The 19,108-nt window shown below is 38.0% G+C and overlaps 1 protein-coding gene across 2 annotated transcripts in view; it reads right to left on the bottom strand.

Annotated features, from left to right (window-relative positions):
- Window positions 1–2,131: 2,131 nt before the first annotated feature.
- lgi1.S (leucine-rich, glioma inactivated 1 S homeolog) overlaps window positions 2,132–19,108 on the bottom strand; it is a 34,245-nt gene continuing 17,268 nt past the window's right edge. For both annotated transcript variants that reach the window (XM_041571021.1, XM_018227509.2), the window contains 5 exons: window positions 18,701–18,772; window positions 11,619–11,690; window positions 6,465–6,634; window positions 3,729–3,893; window positions 2,132–3,646 (listed from right to left, as the gene is read on the bottom strand). In XM_041571021.1, coding sequence (XP_041426955.1) covers window positions 2,826–3,646; window positions 3,729–3,893; window positions 6,465–6,634; window positions 11,619–11,690; window positions 18,701–18,772 — 1,300 coding nt within the window. In that variant the 3' untranslated portion in view covers window positions 2,132–2,825. The remainder of the gene's footprint in view (window positions 3,647–3,728; window positions 3,894–6,464; window positions 6,635–11,618; window positions 11,691–18,700; window positions 18,773–19,108) is intronic.

Below are 19,108 nucleotides of genomic sequence, written 5' to 3' on the forward strand. Positions count from 1 at the left end.
CATATGCAAAAAGAGGAAAAATGAAAATAATTCAAAAATTATGAAAAAGAAAAAATGAAGACTAACTGAAATGTTGCTAAGATTATACCATTCTATAACATACTATACGTTAATATCCTTTTGTGCACATTGAATTTTTACTAGAAATATGTCTCTTCTATATTTTTACCACTGTACATGGTCATAATTACTATTACCCTGTGCAACGAGGATATTTTTGCATATACCCATGGCACCCCACACACAACTCATTATTAAGCAACAGTTGGTGCTTTTAAGACAAGACAAGCAATAGGTTTGATTTAACACGTTAAATACACAGCAATGCATAAGAGTATATTGCAGCTTATTCAATAACTCATCAGATTACATTTTATCCTCCCCCAGGAAAACTGCATCTGTGCAGAACCTCACGTAGAATCCAGTACATTTGCTTCCAATGTCACTAGCAGTTGAAGAATATTAACAATATTTCCAATGCAAACAGAATGTGTGTCAGGAATCTGCAAGTAGGGCAGCAGAGCTATTAATATCTATGGGAAGGCAGATGTTTCATATTATTTGAATAATAATCTGAGACCACTCAAACTTTTATCTTTAGAGTTGGCTATTTTATCATAGCTATTGTGACCTGAATACTAAAAATGGCAATTACATGTTATGATTCTTAATCTCTCAACTGTGGCATGTAACATATATGCTACCTGTTTGTCACAATATGTATTAAACCCTAAAAGCTACTTAATGCAACTGTTTTTGCAGTTTTCTGGATGGAACCATTTTTTCTTAAATGGCTTATTTGGTATCAACTATGTTGGCTGCAAGTAACTTACCCAGACAGACTGTTTTGGCACGAGCATTACTCAACAATGGCTGCAAAGTAAGGAGTGGTGGGACCTCAGTAATTCTTTATATTAGCAACAGGTGGATTCTGCTTTAGATGGAACAAAGTATACTTCTCCAGTATATTTTATCAGGACTCAAACTTAAAATAGTTTTATAGGAAACGAACATGGACTTTTCAATTACTTTTAATGGTCTTTATTGGCTCAAGCACTACATTCTATGATACAACCTTAATCACTTATCATCATGATAGTAACATACTACATACTTTATGCTCCATGTGAATTTAAATTTCACTCATTTGTGGTTAGAAATGGCATTTATATAGCCCCCAAATAAATATAACCTAAATAAAATGTAATTTTATGTAATATTAATGGTTTTCCACTTCTATAAATAATTTTACTTTTAATTGATCGTATCCCTATTCAAGTTTCTCCCACTGTCCCTCATTATCATTGTACTGTATATTGTAAACATACACCTAAACCATACTGCCTACACCTAAACATTAAAATTGCATATCGAAGGGCCCACAACCACAGTACATATCGCACTACAATTGCCACAGTAGTTGTGCAAATTGCCACATTTCATTAAAGGTTCTCGCTTCCAAAATGTTTTCTTGCACTTTTGCAATTTGGTGAAATGTGCCAAAGTGCCGCATGAGTTTTCAACTATATGAATTCAAGCGTGAGGTACATTTATCATGGTCGAATTTCGAATTCATGTGAGTTTTTAAAAACTTCCCTAAACTGCCATAAATTCTAAATTCTGAATTTATTTTAAAAATCAAAATTTTCAAACTTGAATAAATTATATCGGCCCAAAAACTCAAATCAAATTCAAATTGAATTTGAATCGAATTTAAAAAAACTCAATTGTCAGAGAGGCTGCAAACAAATTCAAATTGATCCCTGGACGTCTCCCATTGACTTAAACAGCAATTTTTAGGAGAAGAATAGCCAAATTTGAGTTCTTAAAGGGCCAGAATATGATAAATCTTGAAAACTGATTTTTTTTTTTAAAACTAAAATTGAACTTGAATAATTTCAATTCAACCCTTGATAAATCTGCCCCATAATGTTGGGGAATCTCAGGGACAAGTAGTCTGTATTCTGTAGTCTTTATTTTATTAATGTTATGCTCAATGAAATACTATAAATAATAAAAATAATAGATTTCAAACATCATTAACCAAACAAGTTTATTTTCCCATTACTCCTTTTTTCTGCTTGCAGGAAGGTTACTACCTGAATCGTGCAAATATATGGTCATATACCGGTTAAAAAGAAAAATATTTATTTAACAGCAAAGCTCATTTTCAATAGTTTAATTCAGCTAAGACTTTTCAATTAAACGTAAGTCTCACATTAGAACTAGTAAGTCAAAGTGATAGGATAGCAAAGAAAACGATATATCAATAAAATTGCAATAAAAATAACACAAGTTAGCTAGAGTAAACTGGCTAAATTATAAAAAAACAAGAAAAATTGTTTTCACATCTAATGTTACAAAATGATCTCATTTATGGAGATTATAGATTGTAGCATTTCAGTCCTCAACCATCAGTATATTTACAGACAGGTAGAAAACTAGGACAAAAATATCTCAAAGAAGCGTTATCTGTAACAAGAAAGACAGAATATGTAAACATTTTATTTGGCAGTTTTCTTTCAAACAGGTGAATAAATAAATGGAAAAGTACATAGAACTCTCCCTTTAGATGAGAATAGGCAACTGTATTTACAATTTGTTAATGCAAAGATCGGCAAATGATCAACCTTTTAAAAAGATGGACTCCCAAAACCACTAGCCATGATTATCAATGACGAAGGACGAGCATAGGCTTTATTCTAGCAATCATGACTTTTAAAGCCAGTCAGCCAGAAGTATGATAAGGAGAAAGATATATCATGCATTTAGTTCATCATGTCCATATTGTAAAGTCTGTTCTCACGCTACTGGAATCTGGATGGTTATGCGCTCAAGTCAATTATAACATGTTCATATATCTGAGTAGTTCCCTTAAAGCTTGAGGCAAATAAGAAGTCGCGCTTGTCTATGGAAACATGGGTGAAGGACCTGGGTGCCTGAATATTCAACTCTTGAAACTTTACAAACATTCCCTTTTCTGAATCCCAGTGATAAACTTGGGTGAAAGAATAATCGCTTCCGAGGATGGCATATTTATGGTTGTTGATTTGAATTGGTTGAAAAACCATGGATCCTCGCGATGGCATCCTTTGTATTTCACGGAAATCAGAACCTCCTTCCCATTTAATGACTCGGGAATCCCCAATAAACCTCGTCAGGCAAAGATATACATCATCCTTTATGGTGAAATGTTTCACAGCATAGACATCTTCGGTGTCAGGAATTTCTGTGTGTTTTGCAAATTCATTAGACTTCTTGTTCCACTGGTAAATGATTGGCCGCTGGGAGCTACTTGACAAAATTAAATGGGGCTTGTTGGTCATTTCAAGGTATTCAACATCAGTGTCTCGATACCAGGCATGTAGCGACTGATGGGAGTAGAATCCGTTCCCGTTCCATTTGTAGATTGTAGTAAAACCAGCTTTCGAGCTGTCAGCAACCACAAAGTACCAATTTTCTTCAATTCGGAAAGTCTCAATGTCATTGGGTTTTCGAATTTTTAATATTTCAATGTCCTGAATCTTGATGAACTTGTTGGCGAAAATATCTCTTTTGTAAATATGGGAACCACCAAATAACTGCGCCACAATGACATACAACTGTTTCTCAATGACAATCGGCTTACACACCACCGTTGAGGTTCCTGTAAAAGAAAATGGGAGTAAAACGAAGGCAGGATTTAACTGAGGGGGTAGAGGGGAGAGGATAGTTTGTCTATGTCCAACCTGTGATATTATCATAGTTCCTAAAAGACATCTCCACGTGGTCCCATTCCAGAAACATGCATTTCCCAGTGAAAGGCTGAGCAATCACAACATACTCATCATTCATGTAGGTGAAGGTGTCTACTGACAGAGACTGATACGGTAAAGATTTATATGCAGCAAATTCTGCAAGAAAAAGAAACAAGTTAAAGGCACTTGATACTGATCAATTAGATATATTTTCATTCCAGTTACAGATTTTTACAGTACCACATATTATTATGCTGCTTTAACTAATTGTTCAGTAACATTGGATTCTTAAAAGTGGCCATAACTAAAAATTCGTTTTCAGTTTTCCCTGCAGTTAGTGAAAGGCCTGCACTATTAAACTGGTCATACATTAATGAGTAGATCATATGAACCTGTTTTGAAGGGAAAAGTTGCTACTTGCATTGTAGATCAGAGAACAGCACAGAATGCGTTGCAGTCTATACTGGATCCCCATGTCGTGCTCATTGGTAATCAGTTCATATTTATAAATTCGCTGGCGAAAGTTTGCCGGCGTCAAACAAAAATTGTCGCCGTCGTCCAAAAAATCGAAAGCCGGCGAAAAAAGGGGGGTCTGCGTCAAACAAACGGGCGTTGGTGTAAAAAACGGGTGTCGGCGTCAAAAAAAAAAACCGATGCCGTCATCAAAAACGAGACGCCGGCGCCGTTACGGCGCAAATTCGCCCATCACTATTTAGAAAAAGTGCTGTATTTTCAGGGTTTCCTGAAATGCTTGAAGCAGACAGGTGGAAAATCTGGAAAATGGGTTTTCCCATTATTTGGATCTTCATCATACATAGTCTGCTAGAAAAGCATGTAAACATTAAAAAAAAACAATAGGCTGGCTTTGCTTCCAATAAGGTTGGCTTTTGCTTCCAATCCTAGTTTAGATCAAGTGTACAAGGTACTGTTTTACTATTACAGAGAAAAAGGCAATCATTTTTCAAAATTTGGATTATTTTGATAAAATGGAGCCTATGGAAGACAGTCTCTGTAATTCTGAGATTTGTGGATAACGGGTTTATGGATAAGAGATATTTTATCTGCATTTTTCATGAAACACCAAATTTTATTGCACATGCATTTTTTTTTAGCTCTGCATTATGATGGGCGAATTTATTCGCCAGGTGCGAATTTGCGGCGAATTTGCGCGATTCGCCACCAGCGAATAAATTCGCGAAACGCCCAAGAAAATTCGCGGCAAAAATTCGCTAGCGTCAATTTTTTTTCGAAAAAACGTACGCTGGCGTCAAAAACGGGCGCCGGCGTTGAAAAAACGGGCGCCGGCGTCAAAAACGGGCGCTGTTTCACCATTACACAAATTTTTCACCATTTTGCGAATTTCGTGCGAAATTCGTGAATTTTTCGGCGAAGAGAAACGGCGCAAATTCGCCCATCACTAGCTCTGCATGGTGGATCCGCCTGCTCTAAATCATTTGCTAGAGGTGGGGGTGGAGCTGGGCATCTGGTTGTCACTGATACCAGATCTATTATTTTTTAAAAAAAATAATGTATGGCTAATGAAAATGATATTAAAAATGAAAAGTTACTACATCTGACCTGTTAACACAGATCCACAGCCATTGTGAATATAGTTTTCTTTGTGTAGGTATCCGTAACATGAACCAAGTTTTGTTACTGGGTATTAGAGGCAATACAGATGGAGCAAGTTAAAAATCAATGATGCTAGCAACTTACCACCAGTATTTGTGTGCTAAGGGGCATTTCTTACTCTCAGTTCAGGGGTTTTCTCCGACACTAAATGTTTATTGTGGATGAAGGTTCCGTAATGCACCCGTCAACGGCGATAAATGCCCTCCCATATAACTTAAAAAATTGCTCTGAGTTTTCTTTACACTCTTTTGCTGTTGACATCGATTATTTTTTTTAAGATTTTCTGATTTTATATTATTAATATCAAATATGTGTAATCAGAGCACCCACTGCTGTTCAACTAGACAGAACAGCAAATTGTATCAAGTGACAAGAGCAATCTAACTGAGCAGCCAAACAGCAGGAGCCTTTCTGCTTCAATAAATTAAGCTTTAGTTGTTTTGCTTACACCTCTCCCAAGCCGAAAAGCAGAGGGCATTTAGGGTAAGGGCAAATGCTACGATTGAGGGAGATTTCATCGCCCGGCAAAAAAATAACCTGTTCTTCGGCCGACTATCCTCCCGGAAAAGCCTTCCTGCCAGCTAGAGACTAAATCAGTGCCGTGAATGTAATCAAAGCGTTCTGAGTGCTATCCCGCCGGCTATTTCGATTCTAGCCGGCGGGAAGGATTTTCGCGGAGATTAGTTGCCCGAAGAAGAGTTGATTTGTCGCCGGGTGACTAAGCAAAACTGTTCAGAAGACGACTGATCAAGTTTATATTGTTTTTTGGATCAGCACACTTCCCCTTAAATAGGATGCAGACTTCAAGTCAAGTCTAAAGATTGGTTTAAAGTTGCTCCATCTGTATATTGGCCTCCCCTAACCGTGGAAACTTCTTCCGACTTATCACTTGGCTAGATTGGCAAATTCTTCACATTTCCCACCAAACAATAAAAACTTTGATCACGTCAGATTAACAAATTTTTTTTTTTTATTATTTCTGTCTGTAGATCCATCCCTAGAAAATGCAATCAACCATGTAGTTGTGGATATATTTTTCAGAAGATAAAATATAAAAATGCATGCAATTAATCACATGAGTAGTGCTGGCTTTACCTGTGGTTATACAGTCAAAATCCTTGGCCGACAAGCTGTTGATTTTTCTTCCTTTATATTCGGGGGGACTTTCACAGTGAATTTGTTCAACTGTGGCATTGGTTTTATCCAGCCATTCCACTAACCATTTCAGCTTGCAGTCACAGCGGAATACGTTGCCTCTTAGATCTCTGGAAAGAAGAAACAGAGTTCCTGAACAGGTGCTGCGGTGTCATGTCATAAATATGCATTTTGTACATTTCCATAGGATTATGGGAGTGGTTTTACAACTATGAATACGGTTGGTCATCAGTATCCTACGCTGGGGATGTTTCACCTTTGTCTTCAGTTTAAGGCTGTTCAAGATGTTCAGAATAATCTGAAGGGCCCCTGGTATCCCAACCCCATTCTATGTCGATGAATACCAAGCATACAGTAACTATTCTGACATTTAAATATCCAAAACCAAAGTGATGCCTGTTGCCTCAAATAATAGGAAAAGTTTCTAAATATAAATGCAAAGTCTACAAAAACCATGTATAAATATAAGATATATACTTTGCAGTAACTATGACTGAAATATTAATGAGTCATATGGCATTTTTCAAATATTTTAAGGCATGATTACCAAATTGAGAAGAGAATAAATAGAGCAGTGAGTGTTTAGGGGAGGAGTTAATTTTGGAAATTATGTTATGATAGCTTTTTCTTCTCCTTTTGATAAATCATCTGATGCTGGTGTGAGTCATGACAGATACTGGAGATGCAAAACTGGGAAAAGGTTCCTCAAGGCATGTTTCCTGGGAAATTACCTGATTCAGCCCTTCTGGAAGCTACCAAATACTTAAAGGGATACTGTCATGGGAAAAAAATTTTTTTTCAAAATGAATCAGTTAATAGTGCTGCTCCAGCAGAATTCTGCATTGAAATCCATTTCTCAAAAGAGCAAACAGATTTTTCTATATTCAATTTTGAAATCTGACATGGGGCTAGACATTTTGTCCATTTCCCAGCTGCCCCATGTCATGTGACTTGTGCCTGCACTTCAGGAGAGAAATGCTTTCTGGCAGGCTGTTGTTTTTCCTTCTCAATGTAACTGAATGTGTCCCAGTGGGACATGGGTTTTTACTATTGAGTGTTGTTCTTAGATCTACCAGGCAGCTGTTATCTTGTGTTAGTGAGCTGTTATCTGTTTACCTTCCCATTGTTCTTTTGTTTGGCTGCTGGGGGGGGAAAGGGAGGGGGTGATATCACTCCAACTTGCAGTACAGCAGTAAAGAGTGATTGAAGTTTATCAGAGCACAAGTCACATGACATGGGGCAGCTGGGAAATTGACAAAATGTCTAGCCCCATGTCAGATTTCAAAATTGAATATAAAAAAATCTGTTTGCTCTTTTGAGAAATGGATTTCAGTGCAGAATTCTGCTGGAGCAGCACTATTAACTGATTCATTTTGGAAAAAAAATTTTTTCCCATGACAGTATCCCTTTAATGATGCAATGGTTTATTATTCTGCGTAAAAAACATGGTGAATTGTGTCTGAAATTGCATTTTGCTAACTTGCATTTGCAAAAAGCCCTTCTGATCTATCTCAACTTACTGGTTCATCTACTGTATGTCTATAAATCATTGGCATTTAGTGGAAGGGATGACAGAACCCTCCTGTTTCTATCCAGAGTTCAAAATTCATGAAAACAATCCCAAGAGCATGCATGTTTGTAGTAAAAAAAATATAGTTTATTAAAGTGGACCTGTCACCCAGACACAAAAATCTGTATAATAAAAGTCCTTTTCAAATTAAACATGAAATACAATTTAAATTTTTATTAAAGCATTCATAGCTGTTGTAAACTCTTTTAAAAATCTCGACTGACAATCAAATATTGTCTGCCAGTGGCATAGAGGCGGGGCAGACAATTACTTTCACTTTCCATTCAGCACTTCCTAGATATCACTGGTCTCCCCACATTCCCCCGTTCTCTTTACCATTTAATTGTGTAACCAGTGCATGGGGATGGACATCAGGTCCCCCATTCTGGTGCACAAACAAGATTCTGAGAAGATACAAGGCTTGTCTTAATAACAGTGTCCACAAAATGGCTCCTGCCTGCTTGCTATAATTATGAATTCCCAGACTGAAGGAAACACAATTCAAATAATTTATATAGTGTAATTAAAGTTCATTTTGCTTGAATAATGTGATAAAATAGGATTTTGAATAATTTTTTTGGGTGACGGGTCCCCTTTAATACATAAAAATGTCCCCACATGGCCTATCCCGAACTGTCTGACTGGCCTATCATTTCACATGATCAATGCTATTTTGCAATCCTTGTAGACCATCAAACTGGACAGTTTTACACCAGTTAGTCTGCAGGTCAGGATGGTGGAAAAACCCAGTAGAGAATATGCCGCTCCTGCCGGAGGCTACTCCATGTGTGTAGGACATGAATGGAATCTGCCTGTACACAAGAATGGAAAACACTAGAAAATATGCAATTTCCAGTTGGGTTAAATGAACATTTCCAAGTGGGACAAGTTTGCATTATTTTTACACAATTATTATTATGTTTTTTTTAATTCATTGGGGGCGGGACCACCAATGGCTTTTAATAACTTGTGGGGCTTTACCGATTTTAGAGCTGATGTCTGTGTGGACTTTTTACTGTGGTGTGGGGTGGACGGATTCTGGGATGGGGCTTGGGGGCGGGATCTGGGGTAGGTGGGGACCAGAACATTTTGCTGTACAGGGGCCAGTGATTTTTGATGGAAGTCCTGCATGGACAGTCTTATGTGTTAACTGCTATTTAGCCTGGAAATCGGCTGGTCACATAAATTGCAGCTTGGCCACGCACATTGATCCATTTGTCTTGAAAAATAACTTGAATAGAAGGGAAGGGGGGAGAGGGAGCTCTGGTATCTGGAAATACTCAATTTTGAGCTTTGACAAATAAAACAAAATCTGTTATGACAGACAAAATATGATCCGATCACAGGGTGGATCTTCAAAGCTTTCTCCTGAGATGTCCATATGTGTCCAGATGGAAGATCAGTAGAGCTAAACAGGCCAAAACTGCTATAAAAGGCTTGAGTTCAGGCCTACGTTTTACTATAAGTAACTGTACCTTCTGGCAGCCATTGAGGTTAGACATAAAGACAGTGAGCATTTCACTGAAACTGCTGCTGTGTCCATAAATCATTGTTACCCAAGTCTGCCCCCAGCAGAAATCTTCCAAATTGGCAAAGTCTCACATCAGTCAATAGGGAGAATTAGAGAAGTAAAACTTACTCCACCTATAATTCTGAATTCTAGAAGCACATAAATCAGAGCTTCATAACCATAATGACCCAGGCCTTCAAAGCTTCCCATAGTGGATTCCCATATTGGATCTTGTTAGGCCATCTTTGGAGTGTCAGTGGCGCTGCACATGCTCAGTGTGCTCTGGGCTGCCATTGAGAAGCTAAGGTTAGGGGCAGTGGTGTAACTACAGAGGAAGCAGACCCTGTGGCTATGAGGAGCCCTGGTCTGCTTCCTCTGTAGGGGGGCTGAGCCATAATTTTGTCTGTAGCAAGGGTGACCCATGATTTTAGACAGTGGGGAGTGGGAGTCTGAATAAAAAAAACTTTGGAGCACCCCCAAAGTTAAGCTACTGCTAAGGGGTCATCTAAACGTTAGCAAAAATCAAGGCTACATTTGTCACAGAGGCTGCTATTAGAGGACTGATTGTGATGATAAGTTGCAACATACACTGGCTTCTATGATGCTATTTAATGTGAATTCAAATGAATTACTAATCAGCCATGTACTGTGACATATTGTTTATATAAAGTATATTGTGAGTTAGTAATTTAACAGCAGCCAAGAGCATGTACCATGAATAAAAAAAAAAAAGATGGAAGCTGCTGGGGGCATATTCCCAGGCATATATGTTTGCTGCCAAAGGGGTGGGATGGACTACAGTTGGAAGAACTCAAAATATTTTAAACCTGCTTTTTTAAGCTTTAGTTCTCTTTTGAATTCTTCACTCATATGATTTTCATGCAGATCAGTTGAGACTCCAAAACACAAACCAGCCAATATGAAATCTGAATTAATCTGACAACAGATATCAGAATTGGTTCTTATGTAATTCTTGTGCAGCCACAAATACATGTGATAGTGATAGATTGACATACTGTTCAAAGGTTGCTGCAATCTGGCAAACATATACAGAGCTAGAGCTATAATGTTGCAACTTTATAGAGGGTACAGCAGCCTCACAGTCTTGCTGGCCTAGAAAACTATTTCATGACTTGTCTGGCAAAGAGTACATGTTTTCCTTCTCTCCTACAATTCAAATGTCCTCCAGTTATAAAAAATGGAAGTTTAGCCCTTAAATGTTGGTTTGCTGTCCATTCATTGATTTTAGCTTAGAGGAAATATTACAAATACTGTAACAGTATATTCAGCAATGAGTTTGTGTTCCAATGTACAATTAAAATCAATGAAAGATATGCACTAAGGCAGCAGGCAGCACTGGAGCAGCCACTGGCAGTCAAATGGTTAACGTGGGGGTTAATCAAGAGTTGATTCTAAAAATATACAGATACTTGCATTAATAATATATATAAATGATACTGTATATGGTATAAAATACCTTGTTTATTCTTAAAAGGAGTGGTTCACCTTCAAGTTAACTTTAACTATGTTATAGAATGGCCGATTCTAAGCAACTTTTCAATTGGTTGTCATTATTTATTTTTGATAGGTTTGAAATGATTTGCCTTCTTCTTCTGACTCTTTCCAGCTTTCAAATGGGGGTCACTGACCCCCACCTAAAAAACAAATGCTCTGTAAGGCTACATATTTATTTTCAATGCTCCTTTTTATTACTCATCTTTCTATTCAGATCTCTCCAATTCATGTTCTAGTCCCTTATTCAAATCCGTACATGGTTGCCAGGGTAATTTGGAGCCTAGCAACCAAACTGCTGAAATTACAAACTGCAGAGCTGCTGAATAAAAAACTCAAAAAGTAACTCAAGAACCACAAATAATAAAAAATGAAAAACAATTGCAAATTGTCTCAGAATATTCCTCTCTACATCATACTAAAAGTTAATTAAAAGGTAAACAACCCCTTTAAGTGTATTAATTTGGCGTATGACAGCTGCACAATACAGAAGATAACTTACACATTTGTAAGGGAATCCAGGCCTTTAAAAACATCTTTTGGAAGGGACTGAAGATTGTTATTTGCCAGGCTCCTGCAAAAGAAATCATAGAAAATGGATCATGGGTGATTTAAATGGCATGGCACAAAAATCCCAAGAATTACAGAAACTAGATGCCATACCTCTATTACTCTGACAACTACTCCATTGCTTGGATGTTTAACAAGCTCTCTGAATAGACATTTCCAGTTTTAAAAGAACAGGACAGCAAGTTTGTGCTCAAAACATCAAGGGGTCAGTTGCACAACATAATGCAGTGTACAAAGTGCCAAAAATGTCACAACAGCATTCTACTGTTTGCAAATTGCCCCAGAGCTCTGGCCTCCGTTTTAAAGCAGAGACCTGCGGCTAACATATTTAAAAAAAGACACACGTCCATCAAGTTCAACCTTTTTTTAACCTGCCTAATTGCTAGTTGATCCAGAGGAAGGTAGAGGGAGCAGGTTAGCGTCCCCCTCCCCCACCTGCCCTCTTACATTTTTTATAATTAAGATAACCATTACATATATAAGTCTTATACTTATATAACCATTACATACCATCTTCATTGTCATATAACCATTACAGTTTCAGTCTATTAAATCTGAAAATTCAGTCTATTGCAATTTAGTTGAGTAACTGTTGAAGAGAACCGTCTTTGTGAAACATAGGGGCAAATTTACTTAGCTCCGAAGTTGCACCAGCGTCGGCTTTGCTCACTTCCAACACTTCGCCAGACGTAAAATCGACAGGGCAGCGCAAATTCACTAAAATCTGAAATTGTGTCGAGGGAGCCAAAAGGTAGCGAAGTTGCGCTAGCGTTAAATCATCAAGCACAGCGAAGTTGCGCTAGCGATGCCTAATTTGCATACGGCGCCAAGTTAAAGTACACTGGAAGTATATGTTGCAGCAAATACATTACACTACACAAGCCTGGGAAACCTTAATAAAATAAAATAAAGTTGTTATATTGCCCTACACATGTGCCCACAGTATAGTTTAGGTGCCATATGTTAGGAAATGTAGGTGGGAAGGAGGGTACCCCAAAAAAATGACAATCTTTTTCAGCCTATCACCCTGAAAATGGAAAAGACGCCAGCGTTTTTTGGACGTAGAAAAAATTATAACTATTTTTAGAGAAAGTCCTGTCTACTCTATTGCACTTCGCCTGGTCTAAACTGGCAAAGTAAAGTCTGGCGCAAGAGGTAACGTTCCGTAAAATCCGCAACTTAGTGAATTAGCGTAGTTACATCCCTTCGCTAGAGCGCAACTTCGCCTGGTGTAAGGGTGCGAAGTACCGCTAGTGTCTGTCTACTTCGCTAGCGAATTTACCCCAGCTACCATTAGTAAAACGGCGAAGTGCCAAAATGACGTCACGCTGGAAATTTGCCCCATAGTATTATATATGTGTAGCTATAACCACTTACAGTGCTATACAATAGTTATTTTAAGTCAATTCTATTTAGGTCGTTTCAAGCAGTAGGTCAATTACCCAATAGGCTAATTCTTGGCAGGACTGATTAATTTCAACTGATTTTATGCAAATGATTCTATGGAGATCTTGGATAAGCAGGTGGTGGCATTATTAATATACTTTGGAGAGCCATATGTGGCTCCCAACCCTCCAGTTTTTTAAAAATTTAGATTTTCTCATAAGCGGGTTATTTCTGTGTTCTCTTTGCCATTCCCTTTCTCAACAAATAAAGGGAAATCTGTCCAATCATACAGAAAACTCCTTATTCCAAAATGTCACACAAATCAATATGCCTTTCCCACAGTCACAGCCATAGAGTAGAGAACATTGTGTATTCATAATGTCACTGAATATTGTGTATTCATAATGATTTCTCACAATCTCAAACTATTACGACTTTTTTCCCCGCTGTTCTGTCCAAATTTGCCTCAAGCCACTGCTACTGTTCTAAACAATGGACAAGTCAATCTGCAGTTATATCCCATAAACACTGTAAACAAGTGGAACAGGTTTATGTTTTCTAAGTCAATCTTACAGAAAGTATGTTGCTAGGTAGAAATAATAACAGGCAACTCCAAATAATAGATAAGTAAGGGCTCCCTCCCATGGAGAAAAAGGGAAAAGTCCTTTCAAATGTTTTAGCAAGAGAAATGGCAATGAGCATTTCATTTATTTATCAAAATGATATAGGGGCCCATTTACTTAGCTCGAGTGAAGGAATAGAATAAAAAAAAAGTCGAATTTCGAATGATTTTTTTGGCTACTTCGATCATCGAATGGGCTACTTCGACCTTCGACTACGACTTCGACTTTGAATCGAACGATTCGAACTGAAAATCGTTGACTATTCGACAATTCGATAGTCGAAGTACTGTCTCTTTAAGAAAAAACTTCGACCCCCTAGTTCGCCACCTAAAACCTACCGAAGTCAATGTTAGCCTTTTGGGAGGCCCCCATAGGCTTTCTAAGCTTTTTTGGGTCGAAGAAAAATCGTTCGATCGATGGATTAAAATCCTTTGAATATTCGATATTCAAAGTCGAAGGATTTCAATTCGGCAGTCGAATATCGAGGGTTAATTAACCCTCGATATTCGACCATAAGTAAATCTGCCCCATAGTGTTAGTATATTTTATAAATTTCATTTCATATTTTCTTCTGCATCTATCACTTTTGGAATTTGAACTACTATCTGGCTGCTAGGATTAATAAGGGGTTAAGCAGTTTTGAACAAAGACAAAAAGATGAAGCATAAGCAATAAAAAAAACAACAATAACAAAACAATAATATTGAAGCCCCACAGTCAATTTTTTTTTTTGGATCAAATCTCATACTAAAAAAAGATAAATCTGCCCTATAAATCATTACACAATGTTTTAATAATATGTTGTTATTGAGTAATTCTGTTTATACCACATCCTTAATCCGCAGACTCATTTTATGTGTATTTTACTGCAGTAACTATTTATCAAACATCGTATTGATTGCTATGGGATACCATACCAGTGCCAAATCAAATAAGTGTCTTATTACATATGGAGGATAGAGTACTGAATTCTCGCTGTTCATATACAGAGATCTGCACAGATATTTAAGGGCTTATTTATGAGAAAAATGAAGTGTGCAATGTGCATTTTTAACCACAATTCTAAGGTAATTTGAATCGGCAAGGTGGAGATGCACTTGAAGCAATTGTGTGATCCAAATGGAATTAAAGTGACCAGCAAATGGATCCTTCTGATTGGTTACTATAGGTGACTAGAGCAGCGCCGGATTTCTTTTCCGGCCGCCCCTAGGCCGCGCGGTCCGACCAGGCGGCCGTGCGGTCCTAGCGCCCGCCTTCCCAGCTCGCCGGCGAAAAAACGCCGGTGCAGCTGGTGTAGTTGAACGGGGACGCGAACCCATAATGCGACTGGGCAGCATGCCGCCCCTATTTTTTGCCGCCCTAGGCCCGGGCCTATGCAGCCTTGCCGCAAATCCGGGCCTGGACTAGAGAGCTGCAGCAATTTTGCACCTTTTATTGCATAACCCGCAGAATGTGATAATCTGCTCTCTATGAAGCATGGCAGGCATACAAGAGGTAGCACAAAAATATAACAGGCTAAACCTTATCACTAACTTTTCTGAGAACTAGATTGTCACATGTAAAATGATCTGTTGGGTGTATGTTTGCAAGTAGCCTATTGTTAGGAGTCTGCAAGATCATTAGCAGTGATACCCCTTGATGAACATACTCAGGTGCCCCTTGGAGGGTCGGTAAAATACTGTTTGGGAACCTCTGGTCTACGCAGAGCTCTTTAGGGAGGATAGGGTGCACTCTACTCTATAAAGGTCCCCATAGACGCAAAGATTTCTCTTGCCGAACAACTGATTTTAGCAAAGTCCGACCAATCCTTCGAAATTATTGTGCGGTTAGTGGGATTCGAACGATTGAACATCTTACTTTTTTTTCGGCCGACATCTGTCAGGAAATTGATTGGCCAGGTTAAAAAATCTTTGTCGGTCCCAGTGCAATCTATCTATGTTTGCAGGGCCAAGCAGGCAGCTCCCCTTTGTTTTCCTGGCAGATTGGTCTTTTTAGTTGATGGACAATTCGTATGATCTTTCGAGATAACCGTAGTCTCACGATGATGATCAGATCTTTTAAAAATCTCTAACATCTATGGCCTACTTAAGGCAGTTTGAGGATTTGCAGTGCACACCATTTTGTATAAGAGTTCACATGTTGTATTTTCTCTTTTTGACATTATTAACAATTGGAGCTTTTGTAAATTAGAAAAAAAAAAAATTACAGTAGATTACTGTGACCCTATGTGAGAGCCCTCTATGTACTACAGATGTAATATACACCCACTTACATACTTCCAACGCCTTTCAAGAAATCCCATGTTACTGGCAGTGTAATGAATTATGTATTTCCTATTCTATTACTGAGCTAACCCATAGCTTGGGATCATCAATCCTCAAGATCAAATTGTAGTAATGTTGTTAGTGTTTGAAGGTTATTTATTAAAATTCAAACTTCTCAGAATATTTAAATAAAAAACGTCAGACCAAACTAGAATCCACTATTTGATCTTACTTATTATTAAAAAATGTAATCTGATCAGGGGGAAAACTCGATAAAATCGATCAAAAACCTGAATCATAAGATTTTTTCAGAGGTTTTTCCCGAATCTCTTGATTGATTTTTACCCAAAAAGTCAGAAGTAGTCGGGCTAATTCCAGCGCAGACCACAGAAACTTCCAAATAGAATAAGGACCTCTCCCATTGACTTATATACAACCTAGGCAGGTCTGAGATGGCAGATTTTTGGATTCGGGACTTTTTGCAGCATTGGACTTTAATAAATCCTGAAAAATTGAAAGTTTAAAAAAAAACCTGAAAAAAAAAAAATCAAAGTTTGCACCAAAAAGCCTGACCAGACTTTAGTAAATAACCCCCTTAGTGTAAGTTTTCAAGATTTTTGTATTTTAAGTAACATTTAAATATCTTGTATTGTATAGAAACTAAGTAACCAGTTCACTGGTACAAAAAGAAGTCCAGAAAGACATAAAAGATTTAGGTTTAAATAGACACCCTGTTCAAAATGCGTAGGAATGTATTATGCAATTAAAATAAGTCGATAGCGGTCATTCAGAATGCAGCCATTTTCAGCCATTTTTTTTGCCCTTTTTACACTGGGTTTTGATCTGTGCAAATCACCGCAGGCCTGTACACTCCATTTTACAGCAATACTTTTTATTACTCATCTTACCTATTCATATTCCAGTCTCTTATTCATATCAATGCATGGCTGCTAGGGTAATTTGGACCCTAGCAACCAGATTGCTGAGATAGCAAACTGGAGAGCTTCTGGATAAAAGGCTAAATAACTAAAAATAAAACCACAAATAATGTTTGCTAAGGTAATTTGGTCCCTATCAACCAGATTGCTGAGATTGCAAACTGGAGAGCTGCTGAATAAAAGGCTAAATAACTAAAAAAAAAAAAATAATTACAAATGAAAACCAATTTGTCTCAAAATATCACTTTCTACATCATGTTAAAAGGTTATTTAAAGGTGAACAAGCCGTTTAAGAATCAGCAGGAAGCATAATCTGCACTTGGCAGGCTTTGATTAGATGCCCTGGATATAGGTTTCTCCTTGGCAGGGAACATTTTTACAATACATCTTTATTAAACTTTAACATTTTCCGGTGCATTTTTAAAGGGAAGAAAGTTATTGTACGCATTTGAGAGATTTATTTCATATTCAGTATAAAAGAAATAAAGTTAAATATGTTGTATAAAACAAGTTACAACTTAAAATGTTGCAGAATACTGAATATTGAACAACCTTTTTCGAGGTTTGCTGAACTCAGTCCCTTGGGGCCCACCGGGGCTGCTGTCCCAAGGCCCCCCTCTGGCCTCACTTGCTGAGCAACGTTTTTGCTGCAACCACCCGACAAAGGGAGGTCGCGGCAGAGCGAAGCTTCCGATTTTCAGATCTGGGTGTGGATCTGGGCCAGCGGGGCCTGCAAGAGCTGGGGGCCCATCAGATTTTTTCCCGCCAGCCCAGTAAGACCCAGAGTCCAATAATATATTTATTTTCCTTTTGAAGAGCCTGCAGGGTGATTTATTTAAACTGGTCGTAGAAGTACGAAAGATTAAAAGGTGCTCATTCAGCAAGAACAAAAAATCCAGGGTTAGATTCAAACCGCAGCATCAGGGATGTAGGTCAACCCAAGTCAGGGCCCTGTTGTGGCCTGTGTCTGATCACTGGCTTGATGTTTGGTGGCTGAATAAAAGGGGATAATCCCCGACTGCATTAATCGTTGTGTGTGCGGATCCGTTTCATTTACACATTGGTTGCTAAGGGACCCGGCCGGGTCAACGGAAGGAACGCACCACCAGCTTGTAGGATTGGTGAACTACAGGTGTGTGGTAGGAGAATTATATTGCCTATCTGAATGACATACAAGTTTGGGGATGGGTAGAGTCCTATGTACCTTCCCCAGCCCTCATGAATAAGTTGCAGGTTTCAAAATCGAGGCAAGGCATTGAGCAGAGTGCAAAAAAACAAGATCATTGCACCCATTTTCTTTTTAACTTTCCACACTTCCTTGGAAGTCATAATGGATCCCTCATGCTCCTCTTAAAGACTCCATTACCATGTTACATTACAGAAGGCTGTTTATCTGTCTTCAGAAAAATAAACATTATACATTATAGTTATGGAATCCCTTGTTCGGAAACCTATTAGGCAGAAAGTTTGGAATGATGGGAGGGCTATTTATTATAGAGTCAATTTTAAGCAAATCATTTTAATTTTTAAAAACGATTTCCTTTTTCTCTAACAAAAACCAGTACCAGGTACTTAATACTAATGATGGTGGCAAAACAATCCTATCGAGTTTATTCCATGTCTAAATATTTTTGAATTGATTTACAGAAAAATCCTTAATCTGGAAAACCCTACTTCCCAAAATATTACACAAAATAGATTCTATACATTTATGCAGGAAGTAACATTCTTGCAGTGAGATGACAGGTAAAAGTACAAGGGTTTGTATTTTTTAAATGGCTGTTTTTAGTGGTTTATACTTACAGATGAATTAGTGATTTCAGACCCCGAAAAGCATTTCTTGAAATAGACTTTATTTTGTTATTCTCTATGAACCTGAAAGAAATGGAAGCAAATAGGATTAGTAGCACACCTGTGTGGTGTTGTTAAGTGGCAAATAAAATGTACAAAAATGCAAAATGTACGTTAAAGTGGGTTATGAAATCCGATGACAAAATCACAAAATGTTGCAACTGGTATTACAAGTCTTAATAGAGACAAAGCCAAATGGCACAACAGGGCTCATGTAGGAAGTAGATCCATTGCCAGTAATAGCAAGATACATAGCAATGTGAGCAGAAATAGTGGCTATATCTAAAGGTCCCAAACAGGGGCAGATAAAAGCTGCCGACAGACTGAGTCGGCAGCTTATTGGTCCATGTGTGGGGCCAT

This window comes from Xenopus laevis, chromosome 7S (genome assembly GCF_017654675.1).
Source record: "Xenopus laevis strain J_2021 chromosome 7S, Xenopus_laevis_v10.1, whole genome shotgun sequence".
Lineage (NCBI taxonomy): Eukaryota > Metazoa > Chordata > Amphibia > Anura > Pipidae > Xenopus > Xenopus laevis.